Source organism: Meleagris gallopavo, chromosome 1 (assembly GCF_905368555.1).
Source record: "Meleagris gallopavo chromosome 1, MGAL_WU_HG_1.1, whole genome shotgun sequence".
In the NCBI taxonomy this organism is placed as follows: domain Eukaryota; kingdom Metazoa; phylum Chordata; class Aves; order Galliformes; family Phasianidae; genus Meleagris; species Meleagris gallopavo.
In genome coordinates, this window is record NC_139404.1 from 91188929 (window position 1) to 91205077 (window position 16149).

Consider the following 16149-nt stretch of genomic DNA (forward strand, 5'->3'; position numbering starts at 1 on the left):
TCTCAGACTATGCTACTTATTTTAAAGCCATATGCTGTAGAAGTCAGGCTTAATTCAGCATTTAAATGCATAGAGTAAGATAGCTGTAGTATGATGGGAAGGCACTTTCTCTTAAACAAAGCTTCCTTAACTTATGGCAATAAAATACCTCATTTTGATGGTCTGTCTGCAGAGACTGGTAAAATTAGACTATATCCAGTATTCTGCAGGGTCTATTTTTTTACATCTCACTTCAGTTGCTGGGAGTTTCCTTCACAGCATTCATCTTGACAGGTTGCTGTTGGTTTTTTGTTTGTTTGTTTGTTTGCTTTTCCCCAGAGACTATTAAAAGAATGCGTAGAGGATACAGGGTCCATGTAGCAGTCTTATTCCAAATGCTGACAAGTATACTTAAGGACTGTTTGAAGTCTGTTCTGTCTGCCTAGGATGTGACAAGGAAGATAATATTCAGATTCTGCAGCTAATGTCTGCAGTCTATTTTAGTTATTCTGAACCCATCTCTTGAAGAACCTCTTTCTTTCCACCACCTGAAGAGATCTTAGAGGAAATCTAACTCACTAGGCCGAAGTCAATGTTTGGCAATATCTCTATGGATTCTACAAAGGGAATTCCATAAAATTCTGTTCAACTTCAGAGTGAAGATGTGATGCAAGGCAAGGACAGCTGGATTAATGTTGGATGATTGCAAACTTTCATTTACAGAACTACCAAACTATTTTGGAAGGAAGATTTGGAAGGCATAGTTGTCAGATCCATGCAGTTTCTGGAGATTCCAGAGTTGAAACAGAATGGGATTTGGACAATGCTCTATTGAGTCTTTTTTCCTTATGGATGTGCTCACTGAGCAAACACCACTAACTGCAAAGAAACTGTACTCAATCCTGCAGTTTGGACTCATGGCTGGTTGAGACAAGCAGAGAAATGTTGAAATGATTTGTGCAGACAATGCTGAGGCTTTCTTTTAACACAAGCAGACTGCTGGTTTCTGTAAGTAAAGTAAAGTACCCAGCAGTGATGATTTACTTCAGTATAGATCCCATAGGATCAACTAGCAAACAAAATAATAGAATTGATGAACTAACTCTCTGAACATCCCAGGGCTGTGAACAGCACAGAGAAGGCAATGGATGCAGTAGCAAATTATCTTCCAGGTTACAAAGACCAGAGCCTTCTGGAGCATATTCCTACTGGATTGCTCTGTTGTTCCAGCAGCATGATGCTAAGCAAAAGGAAAACTATACTAATTGGTCAGTGGGGAGTTTTCCTTGCACCAAAAAGCCCTCATGATGTTCAGGATTGCCTGTACTTTAACACAGCTTAATGACAGCAGCCTTTATAGTTAGCAATACTTGCGTTTACATTGACACATTGCAGAGATAAAAGGTCTGTCAGCTTCCCTGGCTGTGTGTATGAGCTTGCCTTTTGTTCCTTGCAATGACCTCAGTCCTGTGAATTTGAGGGCTAGCATGTCCCTGCCTTATGGTTATGCAGCCGCAGACAGAGGAGACATGAGCTCATTTGTACAGAAAGAGACCTGTTGGCAAGGTGGGCACCTTTCTAGGTGCTAGATAGTGGATTTCACCCCTTCTGGGTGTGCTGCAAGCCATGTCAGCTGTCTGTCTCGCCATCAGTCTTCACTTTATTTTTCTGGGCCCTGGGGAAGGTCTCGTCTAACTTACTTTGTTTTAGCTCAGGGGCTATGACAGATACCTTCTTAATGTAGACAGATTATTTCATATCTGTGGTCTCCTACAATGTTGATGATATAATTTGATCTTCTTGCCTGTTCCAGCAATGAAACTCCTGGAGATATGTTTGAGTGAGAAGACCTCCTCCACTAGAATATCTGTGTATGTCATGTAGTGACAGAAAGAAATATGTTGGGGCAAGGGAAAAAGGACAAGAGTTTACTTCGCATTTGCTGATTATATGGTGAAATGCTGCAAGTAGAAAGAGTCCCTGTGATATTTCTGCATCAAACTAATGCTAAATGTTGTGAGAAGTGCAATTCGGCAAAAACAATCTGACCTACATTTTCCATGGCTACTGAATTGGATGGGGTTTGTACCACCTTATATCCCTGCTGACTGCAACAGTTAATTTTGTGTAGCTTCCTAAATTGTCTGGAAATGTGAGCTCTTAGCTGTGTAGAACTAGCTCCTCTCAGGATGTCTAGATATTTGTAACTACCTGAGTCTCAGTTCCTTCAACAGCGATATATCCTGCAGCAGAAGGGAACATGATGGGTTCATACTGCCATTGCGTTATTTGCTTGGAACTGTAGCATAGATAATGCTAACTGGTCTCACATTTTCTATGAATGTTTTATTTATTTGTTTATCCTTAAAATTCAACACAACTTGGAAGAAGAAAAAAAAATTCTAGGTCTGGTGCCTTTTTTTTGTCTGTGTGATAGTAAAAGAGAACATATGGGACAGAAAAAAAAGGAGAAGGGATGTTGACAGAAGCAAAGGAATCAGAAAATCTGCCATCTTTCATTTTCACTTTACAAAGCAGCTCAAGTGACTCATGTGCTGCCTATATTTAAAAATAAAAAGTAAAAATTCAAGCTTCAAGTGAAAGGCATAAATGCTTTCTCGTGTAACAGTGACTGGACAAGAGGGAATGGTCTCACGTTGTGCTGGGGGAGGTTCAGGTTGAATATTAGGAAACATTTCTTCTGAGTGGTGAGGCAGCAGCACAGGCTGCCCAGGGAAGTGATGGAGTCACCATCCCTGGAGGTGTTAAAGAACCATGTGGCTGTGGCACTGAGGGGCATAGTTAGTGGGCATGGTGGGGATGGGTAGGTGGTTGGACTGGGTGACCTTAGAGGCCTTTTCCGATCTTTATGATTCTATATTATTAGAATTCACTGGGGGAACTGATCTCTGGTGATCTATATTTCTCATGTACATTTTCAAACAGGGTCGATGTTTCTGCAGCACATTTCAAATAGCTGCCCTTCCTGACCTTTGTCTGGGAGATCTCAGAGAAGTTGCTGAACTCTCTAGCCTAGTCAAACATAAACAGCATAGAGCCTGCCTCAGCTAACAAAATGTTACAGAGGCACAAATCACTTCAATCTTGCAGCATCAATGAGGGGGAGCAAATGTCACATCCCTTTCTCTTTCCTAGGAAACTCTAGTGCCTCTTGTGCCCAATTGTCCCTGAAGTCTTCTGCCACCGAAGTGTGCATTAACTCTATGGAAAGTTGCATTAATCTGTTTTCCCTTCTCCCAGCTGTGTGCTCGGTGTTTTACTCTTTGGTTACTATCCCAAAAATCACCCCGGGGGCCGCGGGGAGCCCTGTGACCCCCTTGGCTCCTCCGATGCTCCTCAGGTGGAGCGGCTCGGGCCGTGCGTCGCGCCCCAGCGCCGCTAGGGGGAACCGCCCGCCCGGGAAATGGCAGCCGCCCGGCCCGGCCCGGCCCGGATGTATCGGTTGTAGGTGACAGCCTGATGGATGCTGCTTTGCTCGCAGTAGTGGCAGAGTTTCGGGTTTGTGGTTATGCCGAATCTGCTCTGCTGCTCCGTCTTTTCTACTTCTCTTTGACAGTTATTTCACCTGATCTTTTTCCTTGCCGGCACGTTCATCAATAATACATCTCCTTCGCTGTTCCTGGTACAGCAGAGGAAAAGGAAAGGCAGAATGGGTATAGTTATTTAGTCTCATGCCCCTGAAGCATCTATAAGTGAGCTCTTTTGTCAAGTAATATAAAATAAGCCAAAACTTCCTCTGAAAGCAACTCCATCCTTCATTCGTGGTGGGCACTGTGTTATTGGGAGAGCAGCCAGGCTATGTAGTGAGGTGACTAGAAGGAATGGTTCAGATAAGCATTCCTTCATTTATTTTCTCTTGAATCTAGGTTGCTTCATTGTACTTCATTTTTCTGGCTTGTTTGCAGGTTTAGAGCTTGGAAGGTATTTCAGCCACTTTTTGTTATTCTCTGGCCAGGGAGGAAAGAGAAGCAGTGGAATAAATTGGTTGTAAGGGGCTTTCACTCCATTTTCAGTGAGCTGGAGACAGGTGAAAGCCAGGCTGGCAAGGAGTGGGGAGGGCTGTCATGCACCAAGGAGAGGTGGGAAATACGGTAGTGGTTTGACTTTATGTATCTTGTGCTTAGGGTACAGAAAGCAAGCTGAGCAAATATCACTTGCTGGGTCTAAAGCAAGGGGTGGGTCTCTGTTTAGCACTCTTTCTTTGCTCAAGGTGACTTTTGAGAGGGATAGGATAGAGGACAATGTTGAAACATAGGTAAGATTTGAAAATATGTGCTTTGATCATACTCAGGTTTTTTCTCTGTTGACTGTGGCTTTTAAAATCCCAGCACTTGCAGTTCTCCAGTCTCACTGGTTGTATGTGCCTAGTGCTGACTAGTATTGTCACACTGATTTTTGAGCCTTCACTCCTATGTGCTCAGATATGTACTGACCCAGTAAGTGCTCATGTGTTGTGTGCTGATAGTGATAGGATAAGGAGGAATGGATTTAAACTAGGAGGGGGGAGATTTAGGTTAGATATTAGATTTCGTGATCTCGAGGAATGTGGGCCTGGCAAAGAGTGGGGTCAGGATTCTGAACTTTGGAAGAATGAACTTTAAGCTGTTCAATGGATTGTTGGCCAAGATCCCCTGGGATGCTGTCTTTAAAGACAAAGATGTTGAAGAGAGCTGACTACATTTCAGGGATGTGTTCCTGAGAGCACAAGAGCCCTCCATCCCTCTGAAGAAGAGAGCAGAGGAGGTAGGACACTGGCATGGCTTGGCAAGGACTTGCTGGGCACACTGAGGGAAAAGAAAGGTACATACAAGGTCTGGAAACAAGGGTGTGTCACCTGGGAAGAGTACAAGGATGCCGTCCAGACTTGCAGACATGGATCAGGAAAGCCACGGTGCAGGCAAAACTGAACTTGGCGAGGGATGTGAAAAACAATAGGAAGACATTCTACAGATACATTGGCCAGAAGAGACAGGACAAAAAGAGTATACCACCTTTGGTAAATGTAAAAGAAGAACTGGCTTCAACGGACAAAGAGAAGATTGAAGTACTGAATGAGTTCTTTACCTCGGTCTTCACTGGCAGCCAGGATTCTAGTATTTCTCACGTCCCTGAGCCCTGAATCCCTAAATCTCTAGGTGGGGACCGGGGTGGTAAATCCCCCCCTCACTGTAAGGGCTGATCAAGTCCGAGACCGCCTTGTGAGACTGAATTTGTACAAGTCTATGGGGCTGGATGGCATGCATCCCAAGGTTCTGAAGGAGCTGGCTGAGGTGGTTGCCAAGCCACTCTCCATTATATTTGAAAAGTCATGGCTGTCAGGTGAGGTCCTGGATAATGGAGGAAGGGTCACATCACTCCCATTTACAAGAAAGGGAGCAAGGAGGACCCTGGGAACTACAGGCTGGTGAGTCTCACCTCTGTACCTGGGAAGATCATGGAACAGATCATCCTGGATGACATGCTTGATCACATGAGGAATGAGCGTGTGATCCGAGACAGCCAGCACGGCTTCGCCAGGGGAAGGTCATGCTTAACAAATCTTGTGACCTTCTATGATGGAGTGACGGCATTGCTGGACAAGGGTAAGGCAACCGATGTCATTTACCTGGACTTGAGCAAGGCCTTTGATATGGTCCCCAATCAGATCCTTATCTCCAAATTGAAGGGATGTGGATTTTATGGGTGGACCAGTCGATGGATAAGAAATTGATTGATAGGCTGCAGACAGAGGGTGGTGATTAACAGTTCTGTGTGCAGGTGAAGGCCGGTAACGAGCAGCGTCCCCCAGGGGTCTGTCTTGGGACCGGTGCCCTTTAACATCTTTATCAACGACATCGATGACAGAATCAAGTGCACCCTCAGCAAGTTTGCTGATGACACCAAGCTGAGTGGTGAGGTTGACACAGTAGAAGGAAGGGATGCCATTCAGAGGGACCTCAACAGGCTGGAAAGGTGGGCCCGGGTGAACCTAATAAAGTTCAACATAGCAAAGTGCAAGGTTTTGCTCTTGGGCCAGAGGAATCCTGGGCATACATACAGTTTGGAAGGAGCAGTCCTTGGGAGCAGCCCTGCAGAGAAGGACCTGGGGGACCTGATGGATGAAAAACTTAACATGAGCCAGCAGCGTGCTCTTGCAGCTCAGAAAATAAATGGTATCCTGGACTCCATCAGAAAGGAGTGGTCAGCAAGGACAGGGAGGTGATTGTCACCCTCTACTCTGCTCTTGTGAGGCCTCATCTGGAGTACTGTGTCCAGGTCTGAAGCCCCCAGTACAAGAAAGACAGGGAGCTGTTGGAGAGGTTCCAGAGGAGAGCCATGAAGATGATCAGGGGACTGGAGCATCTCCCCTATGAAGACAGGCTGAGGGAGCTGGGCTTGTTCAGCCTGGAGAAAAGAAGGCTGCAGGATGACCTCATTGCAGCCTTTCAGTACCTAAAGGGAGTCTACAAACAGGAGGGGAGTCAACTCTTTGAAAGGGTAGATGACAGCATGACAAGGGGAAATGGTTTTAAGTTGAGGGAGAGAAGATTTAGGTTGGATGTGAGGGGGAAGTTCTTTACAGAGAGAGTGGTGAGGTGCTGGAACAGGCTGCCCAGAGAGGTTGTGGATGCCCCATCACTGGAGGTTCAAGGCCAGGTTGGATGGGGCCCTGGGAAGCCTGGTTTAGTATTAAATGGGGAGGTTGGTGGCCTGTGGCAGGGGGGTTGAAAATTCATGATACTTGAGGTCTCTTTCGACCCGGGCCATTCTGTGTGTGATTCTGTGTGATTAGGAAGTTTTTCATGTAGAGGGTGGTGATGCACTGGAACAAGTTGCCCAGAGAGGTTGTGGATGCCCCATCTCTGGAGGCATTCAAGGCCAGGCTGGATGTGGCTCTGGGCAGCCTGGTCTAGTGGTTGGCAACCCTTCCCATGGCAGGGGGGTTGAAACTAGGTGATCTTTGAGGTCCTTTTCAACCCAGGCCATTGTATGATTCTATGATGCTGTGCTCAGCTCATGGGACGTGTCAGGCAGCTTCAAAATGAGTTGTGCTTGAGCTCAACTCAAGCAAGTTTGTTTCGGGGCCCCACGGAACTGTGAGGAGAGAACTGCTCAGTCTGTCTCTTCTGGCTCTCCTACTCCTTCCCCTTTTCTGATTTGCTTTGATCCATAGCTCTTGTTTTCTTCTGTCAGGCTAGTACACAGTTCAACAAAAGGAAGCCTGAAGTTCCGCTTCTGGGAAGGAACAACCCTGTATTCCATTGTTTGCTTGGGAATAACCATGTGGAATGCAGCTTTGCAGAAAAGGCTCTGGGGATTCTCATGGACATCAATTTAAACATGAGCCAGAAATGTACTTGCTGCAAAGATCAACAGGCTTCTGGGCAGCATTAGAAGTAGTGTTGCCAGCAACTGGAAGGAGGTGATCCTTCCCCTGTGTTGGTGATGCCATACCCAGAGCACTTGAGTCCATTTCTGTGCTCCCTACTACAAAAGACACAGGAACATACTGGAAAGAGTCCAGTGAAGGACCACAAGGTGATTAAGGAACTGGGGCATCTCTGATATGAAGAAAGGCCTGAAGAACTGGAACTCTTCAGCCTAGAGAAGGGAAGGCTCAGGGATCATAGAAGTGTGTATAAACACTTGAAGGGCAGGTATAAAGGAGACAAAGCCAGACAGACTCTTTTCAGTGGTGCCCAGAGGCAGGATGAGAGGCAGTGGACACAATTTGAAGCACATGATCTTCCATATGAATATCAGGAAATGAGTTTTTCACTGTGAGAGTGACTGAACGTTGGCATAAGTGTCACAGAGATGTTGTGGAGTCTCCATCCTTACAAATACTCAAAAGCTATCTGGACATGGTCTTGGGCAGCATGTTCCAGATGTTTGTTCCAGTCTTGACCATTCTGTGATTCTAGCAGTAGACTGGGAATCTTTGGCACTCTTGGACATCACCATGTGAAAAGTGCTGAATGCCTACTTCCCTTGACTTTTGCTTTTCTACCTGTAAAACTGTGAAAAGACCTACCTATTTACTGCAGATAAGTAGTTAATTAATATTTCTTCTGCACTTTGAAAATAAGTTGGGAAAAACTGATGAAATTAACAAAGAAGACTGACAATAAATGAGGTTAGAAACAGTCTCATGGTAACATAACTCATGTCTGTAAAAATTAAGGTCATGCTTACTTGTTATCTATACGTCACTTGTTTGGAACACTAGTTTCACTCATTTGGGTTCAGTTTACTTGCTGTCAAAGTAGTTGCGGAAGAAAAATCCACATCAAATCCTTGCCTTGAATTTTTATTATGTTAAATTCCTATCTCTTTGCGTTTACCAAGTTGAAACCTGGCCTTGAGAGAGTAGCTTTATGATTAGAGAGCGTGCAAGCCCTATACTGATCAGGATTGATTAAGCACTGTCTTACAGATCGTGCCAGGACAGCTGACAGAGCCCAGATAAGTTAGGATAGAAAATAAGCGGCAGGAACTAATCAGCTGACTGAAAAGGCTATTAATACCAAGCTGGACTTCCCTAGCCAGGGAGGACAGGCCAAATACTGGACTGCTCTTCTTTTTGTTACTAGCTAGTGCTGAGTAAGCTTGTTACTGGTGGCATTCTCCTTGAAGAGATCTCATTTTACACGTGGTGGGGCAGCAGTGCTGGTCTGCATTGAGCCCACCTGGTCCTTAGTCTGGTCAGGCTGCCTTTTGGCTCTCTCTCAAAAAGGAAGCAGAGGTAAAAGCTTTTGGCTGTTTTTGTTGTGGATAAAGACTCAGCTTTGCCCCTTCTGGCTAATGGTATGTGTTTGTGGAAGAATTATCTTCTAGTGACTATCATTTTAGAAAAGGTAGGTGTGCAAACAGTGATTTCTTATTTCATGGCTCTGGATCATTTTATGCAGCTTTGTACTGTGAAATGCAGAAAACTGGGTTTAGCCAAAAGTGAGTTGCTTAGCAGACGCTTGCTGTCATACAAATTAGACACAGCTTTTGCATCTTGGAGTGCTGCCAGCAGAGAGCTAGCTATTGCATTAAATGTCTACTACCACTCGTGATCCAAACTGAAAGCAAGGAAATTAATCACTTTTCTAGCTTTCACCTTTGTAGTTAGCACTTTGTGTGGCATTAAATTTGTTTTTCGTCTTTTAAACACAAGCTATAATATACTGCTCTGAAATTCAAATCAATGAGTGTATGGGGAGAATGGGAAAAGATTTAATTTAGCCAGAGAAAGTACTGTGCATTTGTAGGATTTGTAGGATTTGTCTCATTTTAAAATGGAAAGGGATGTTAACTTTATTAGTGCTGTTTGTCTGTTATACAGGAATTCATACCTTCAAAACTAAAGTTCAAATAAACATGTAACTTGCAGAGTGGATACCATTGATTCGAACTGCTATAAAAATAGCAGTGTTCAATAAACACTTTCCTTGCCTTTTTACTCTGCCTCAACCAAGTCAACAACTCAACATGAAGTAAACAAGTGGATTTTAGAAAATTCAGAGTTCAGCAATTTCCTGAGGATATAAGGTTTCTTTCAGTCATTGCTGTCTGCTGTGAGAGGGTTTTGACACTTGACGGGCTGTGTTGGATTGAATTGGTAAACTTGACTGTTTATGCCAATGCTGCTGACTTCTGCCTGTTCTGTACTTTGTAGTCTTTATCTTCTTAGCCAAGCTCTGTATCACCAAGGTTTTGATCTATTTACTTATTTATTTACTAAATGGTATCCAGAAACCCTAGGTCATAGAAATGTTTAGTTTTATTTTAAAGGTTTGTTCTTCAAATTAGACAACAAATTAGAAATTAGGCTCCTCAGAAGACAAATGGAAAATCCTTAAGAAAAATTCTGCTTAATTCATTTCAGGATTGTGCAGGGGAGGCGATAGCAACATATTGCTGGTATTTTTAATAGTTCTGATATTGGTAGTACTGTCCCTGTAGCGTAGCAGCACTTTTCAGAAGAGGAATAGGAGAGAAAACAGCAGGTAAAGCTTATTTTTTGTGATTCTGAAATGCTTGCAAGCATTAGATTTGTGCTCAGTTTTTACAGGTCTGCTACAAGGGTTTCTTCATACTTTTCCTGCAGCCTTTTTTTTTCCTTTGATCTGCAGAGCTCTAAAAAGCCCTCCCTTTTCTGTAGCTACAGGGGTGATTTTCTGTTTCCCTTCTGCAAAGGAATCTGAGATACAAAGGCCAAGTAGGAATGTGTACTTGCCTGGAAGTAATGTGCTGAGTTTGTAACTACTGGAGAAAACAATTTGGCAGATACTTATTTCTGTGTACCTCCCTAACGCTAAGAACAATTAGACACCAGCTGAAGGCGGTGATTGCCAAGAGCACATTTGGATGAGGTGGGTGTTTCTGGGTGGTACAGTCATGCATTAACAAGTGTGACTGCGTCATGAAAACAAAAGTGTATTCATACCCCAGTCCTTCTGTAGGAATGTGCTATCCTCAAGAGGAAAGGACACCATTTGGTACGGAGGGAAAGGAGAAGGATTAAGCACAGAAAAATGAGGTGCACCTAATTTCTTACTGTTAGTAAAAATGTCTACCTGAATTGGATGTAGCATTCATAGCTACTTTTGGAGTCATCCTCTGTGAAAGATGAAATGGGAATAGGTCAGCTGCTCCAAATCCAGTTCTCCAAGTGTTTGAAGCAATCTAAATGGATGGGCAGTCGAGCAGTAAGCAGCAACTGGGAGGGCTGCAGTGGTAGGGGACCAGGGAGCTTTGTCCAAATCAAAGGTAGATGGAAAACCCTTTCCTCCAATACATATACTCTCTTCTGAGAAATAGAGTTAAGAAAACAGAATTTGTTTTTTTCCTTTTTCTATTTGGAGGACTGAACACCTACAGGGTAAAGAGCTAATTGTAAAAAATAAGTCTTAGTTCCAGTGCATAAAATCTTGCAGTCTTTCTCTTGCTTTTTTAATTCAGTGCTAAGCTCCAGTTGGTGCTTGTGTATCTAGTGGGGAAGGGAAAGCTGCATCCAGCAGAAATCTTAGCCATTATGCATCTTGAAAGAGAAAATTAGAGGTTTTCATAGCACATCACATGCACAGATAGATGCTAAAGATGTTTGTCACCATGGAAGTTTCAGACACCAAGAAATGATAGTCCACAAGTGTAAGTGCTTTTAATGAGATAACTACCTGCTTGCTTCCTTAGGTTTCTTGTATTTGCATCTTCCACTACTGGGCTTTTGAAGGATGAGTGCATAGAGCTCAGTGAGAAGGTTACAAAGAAAACCCACCCTGCATTTTGAGAAATATTTAGCAGCTTAATTAGTTTCAGAGTATGGTATTGTTGATATTGTTGACAGTGCATAAATGAGAGCTATTTTCTATTTATCTACATATTATTCTATTCTCTGAGCCTTATCTATTACAAGTATCTTCAGTACTTTTTCTCCTCAAAAGCAATCCTTGCTTTTTTTCTTCCAATTTGCTTTCACAAGACATTGTCAAACATCTTGCCTGTAAAAGAAAAAATAGTACACTCTACCCTCCAGCAGATTTATAGGGAAGAGCAGGGAGAGAGGAAGCATTGGTTTTAAATATCCAGAGTTAGTACTTAAAAAAACAAGGGAAACAGTTCTTCAAACTTAAACATTTCACTGTGGTTTTCCCTGTGGCCTTCTGCTAATATGGTAATCCTTTGGTGAAGCTGAGTCCTGTAGCTTTCTGGAGACAGCAGAGCACAGCTGATCTTGAACACAGTTATTTTCTTTCAACATAATGTAGCCATCGCTGAGGTCACAGGGGTTGCTGCAGCTGTACTCTGACCACAGAGTTATCAAATGCATTATTTTATGCGGCGTACAAGCCAAATTACATGTTGCCGCATCCTAGTGCCTTCAAAATTTAGCTGTGCTTCTGCTGCACTAGAGCTACATGATGTGACAAGCAAGATTTCCACTAGCTTCATAGAGGGGTTAAAATCAACAGTAAAACAAATTCATGGTTTCTGGTACTTGTGAATAATTTCTCATTTGGATCCTGATGTGAAAGCAGAATACAGTAAATTTCAAGTGACAGAAACAGATTAGTTCAGTTTCTCAGGTCTCAAACCTCATCATCTTTCATGAAACACCTCTGACAGCTGGAGTGCATACGAGGTCCTTTCAGCTTTTCTGGGACTGGGGACCAGGGCCAGATGCTTTGGAAGAAGTGGGGTTTTGGAGGCATTCCTCTAATAAGCATCCTATGGGATCCCTCCCCAAGTGCTTACCGCAGACTGAGATCACTTCCCTGCCCTTTCTGAAGAAGGGCTGCAGAGGCTTTTGTGGAGACCCATCCTGCTTTAACTGTGGTTGGAATCTGCTTCCTAATACGACTGGGGAGAAGGCGCACAGCCTTAGTGCTTAGAGGCACAGTTGAGAAAAGACGTGGAGGACATTATGCTTCTGGAGGTGAAGGAGCATGTGCTGAGCTGGAACTTCATTTGGTGGTTCTAAACCAAACCTCACTAAGCCAGCCACCATCAGCAATGATATGGGGGCCCTGGCACAAACTGTGTAGCTAAGTTTGGTACTCAGAAATATAGAGGAGTTGTGCCTGGACAGACATGTGAGATAGAGATGAGGTCATGAACAGGAATTATCTCATGTCTCTAACAACAGTAGAAGGACAACCAGTAGCTTTTTATCATAGACCCTACTGAAATGGAGTCCCAGAGCACTAGGCTTTGAGACCCTAATCACTGGAGGTACACTGACTACCATACCATTCCCTTGGGGCTATGGCCATGTGTGTCTTGAGTGTGCAATGGCAGAGGGCATATAATATTGGTTCACTATGAACTATTGGGCTGTGAAAATGTCTTGCCTACTACTGGGGCACTGCAAGGGCATAACACGTGAAAGTCCTGGGAGAGGGCAGGGCTAGAGCAGAACTCAACTAGTCAATATAGCATAATACTAGGAATATTTAAGGCTGCCACCCTTTGTTCAAAATAGCTTGGCTCTGTGCTGCAGGCCTGTGAAGTTGTATTTTCCATTTTACTGATAGTAGGGACCAGTATCTGTTTGTTGTTTACTTAAAACTTCATCGGTCACTTAGGGTTGCTTTTTTTTTTCTTCTTTTTAAAAATTTGTTTCTTTTATCTACTTCAAGAGTGTGTATTTCCTTCATATTTAATATAATACCTATATGCTTCAAACTAAGCAGCTCTGCAAATGCCAGCACGGTCAGGGCCTCAATGAATATATTCTACCTCTTTCTTCAGAGCAAAACCGATCCTGGAAGATCCATCTCTTTAAAACTTGGGCAATTTGTGCTCCCAGTGCTACTGATATAAAAGAGTCATAATATGAATGCAGAGTCTTGGTGCTTTTCCTTAAATACAACAAATGTGTTCTCAGTTATATAAATTTATACACATTTAAAAAAAGCAATGAGTATGTTTTGCTTATATGAACAAAAGCTCTTAAAGATATTGCCTACACCGCACAAGCTTCTGGAAGGCTTTCTTGAAATCTTCATTAAAGATTGTGTAGATCAGAGGGTTAATAAGGGAATTAATGTATCCCAGCCATGCTAGGAAATTAGACATGTCTTCTGAAATGTGACAACTTTCACAGGTGTTCACAACTACTTCTTTTACAAAAAAAGGGAGCCAGCAGATCACAAAAGCCCCCAGGATCAGACCCAGAGTAGTTGCTGCCTTTCGCTCTCTTGTACTAGAGATTCTCTGTTTTTTCCAAGACTTCTCATGCTTAGATTCAGATCTGGGGCTTCGTATGCTGACGTTGATTTTATCACAGTCCACCAGTGGATCTGATGTCTTCTCCATTGTGCTGGGCATTGAAGTCAGTTTGGTGCTTCTCTCACCTGCGTCCAAAAGGACTTGTCCATTTACCTCCTCCCTGACTATCCTGCTGACACTTCTTCTGTGAAAGGTCTTTGCTGCCTTGTATATCTTGTAATAAAGGATCAGAATCAAGGCCAGGGGGATATAGAAGGCGCCAAATGTAGAGTAAATGGTGGAAACAATGTGGTCATGTTTGATGATGCATTCATCGTCCTTGCTGGTTGTCTGGTGCCGCCAAAACAAAGGCGGCATGGAGATAAAAATGGATATGATCCATACCACTGCAATCATGATACCAGCATGCTTTGGTGTCCTTTTCCGTGCGTATTCCACAGCATCTGTGATTGCTCTGTAACGATCCAAAGCAATGGCAGAAAGATGCAAGATGGAACACGTGCAACATGTAATGTCCACACTCAGCCAAATGTCACACACTACTTGCCCCATGATCCAAGTCTCCTTTACAATGTAGACAATGCTGAAGGGCATCACTAGGACTGCCACAAGGAAATCAGTCACTGCAAGAGAGCAGATCAAATAGTTGGCAGGGTGGTGGAGTTTTCTTGTCACAATTATTGCAGTCATCACCAGAGAATTGATGGCCGTTGTCATTAGCGCAAGCACAGACAGGGTAATGGAAATTAGAATCTTGGATGTCACCCACTTGAATAGTTCTTCTGATGTACTGTTTTGTTCCGTTGAGTTTATTAAATCCATGTTCCCTTTTAAAGGTGATCTTTACCAGTAGAAGTTACCTGTTGAAAAGTAAAAACATGCATCTTCAGTTTGCAGAGAATCTTGAATTTGTCATCTTAAAAGACTATAGGCTCCAAGCTTACAGGAGACTCAAACTTATTGTTAGAAATGATTCTGGCTCCAGACAGTGATGTTCTTGGCTACTGCTATGTGGGTTGCTCTGCCTCTTCTTTGTCTTTTGTCCTCATGCTGAAGTGAAGGTCACATTTGAAAGACAGGGGAGAAAAGAATGTAGTGGTCCTGAGATGGCACTGCCCTGTGGGGTGATGCAAATCACTGTAGGGGACAACTGTGATTGTTCCTAAAGCAAGACATAGACATCAGTGCAGTCCCCAGGTTGCAGAGCCAGGCCTCCTGCTAACTGCTTACTCCAGATAAATTGTAGTGGGTTCTTGAAACTGATTAAACATGGGCAATCTCATCTTAAGGTAAGTACTAATGTTGCTTCTAGGCTAGTGCTGTCTACACTGCTAAGCAATGTAAATACCATTGGAAACCTTAATTCACAGAAAGTTAGTGAAATAATTCTTTATATATAAATTAGCTTTTTTCTATGAGTACGTGACTCCTTGCTTGTATAGAGAAGCATGGACTCTTTCACTTGGGACATTGCTTTCAAGAGGAAACAGAAAAGTGAAAAATTGTAGTACAAATAGGAAATAGAACAATTATGTGTTGAAAATTTCTATTTTCTCGTGAAGCTCTAAAATTAAACAGCAACAGCTGAATATGTCTTCAAGTTTCAGATGGATGACTTACTGTCTAACTGAAATATATGTTGATTAGACTCCTGAGAATGTCATTACTTCTCCTCAGGTTTTGCTTTTCTGTGGCTGCTGCTATAGTAAGCTGCCCAGAACTTGAATGCTGGCTGTTCCTGCAGTGGCTATCTCTATGGAAACAGTACAGCCCCTGTATGGCTCTGCAGGAAGTAAAAAGCAGGGAAATACTGATAAAATGAACTCCAGGTTATGTTCTGGGAATGTGCTATTTCACCCTATGTTTTCATCAAAAAGGATTTCTGAGCGCTCTGTAGTAGGAACTGAAGTAGGAGTTCCTAACATTTTTGGACTAGAACTTGTAACTCACAGGAAGATCAGGCTGGGTTTCATCCTCTTGTGAGTTCTGTGTACAGCTTCTTGTGCATGGAAGCTCTACTGGATGAGCCCCTTGGTGGAGTTTCCACTATCCAATTCTGGACTATAGTGAGTGAGTTGTGCTTCTGTTGCACTGGGTGTTACAAGAAGAGAAAAAAATTAAATAGACAACTTCCCCCCCCCCCCCCCCCCAGGAAAAATGAGCCTCATTAGCATAACTACAGCCTTTTTGTATTGAAATGGCTGAAATGGCTTTAAAAAACTCATATGCTGTAAATAACCTTTAGTTCCTTGGATGAATTTTGTTTGATATTCTAACTAGGGCAATGCTTAATGTGCCACTGGGCTACTTACAAAGGTTTTTATCGTTGCTTGACCCCAACCCTTAACTGTATGGGAGGACAAGGACAGGAAATACATTTTATTTTGTGTTATGTACAAACACTGAGCAGAATCTTGTCCTGTACATGAGCTGATTACAGCATGCGCG

The 16149-nt window shown here is 43.1% G+C and overlaps 2 protein-coding genes across 3 annotated transcripts in view; one reads left to right on the top strand and one right to left on the bottom strand.

Annotated features, from left to right (window-relative positions):
* Window positions 1-16149, top strand: part of LOC104913789 (cell surface glycoprotein CD200 receptor 1-B-like) — a 136857-nt gene that overhangs the window by 23166 nt on the left and 97542 nt on the right. The window lies entirely within an intron of this gene.
* Window positions 13058-14557, bottom strand: HTR1F (5-hydroxytryptamine receptor 1F). The gene has a single exon (XM_085216850.1). It carries the CDS (start codon window positions 14521-14523, stop codon window positions 13423-13425), a length of 1101 nt encoding a protein of 366 aa, XP_085072976.1. The 5' UTR covers window positions 14524-14557; the 3' UTR covers window positions 13058-13422.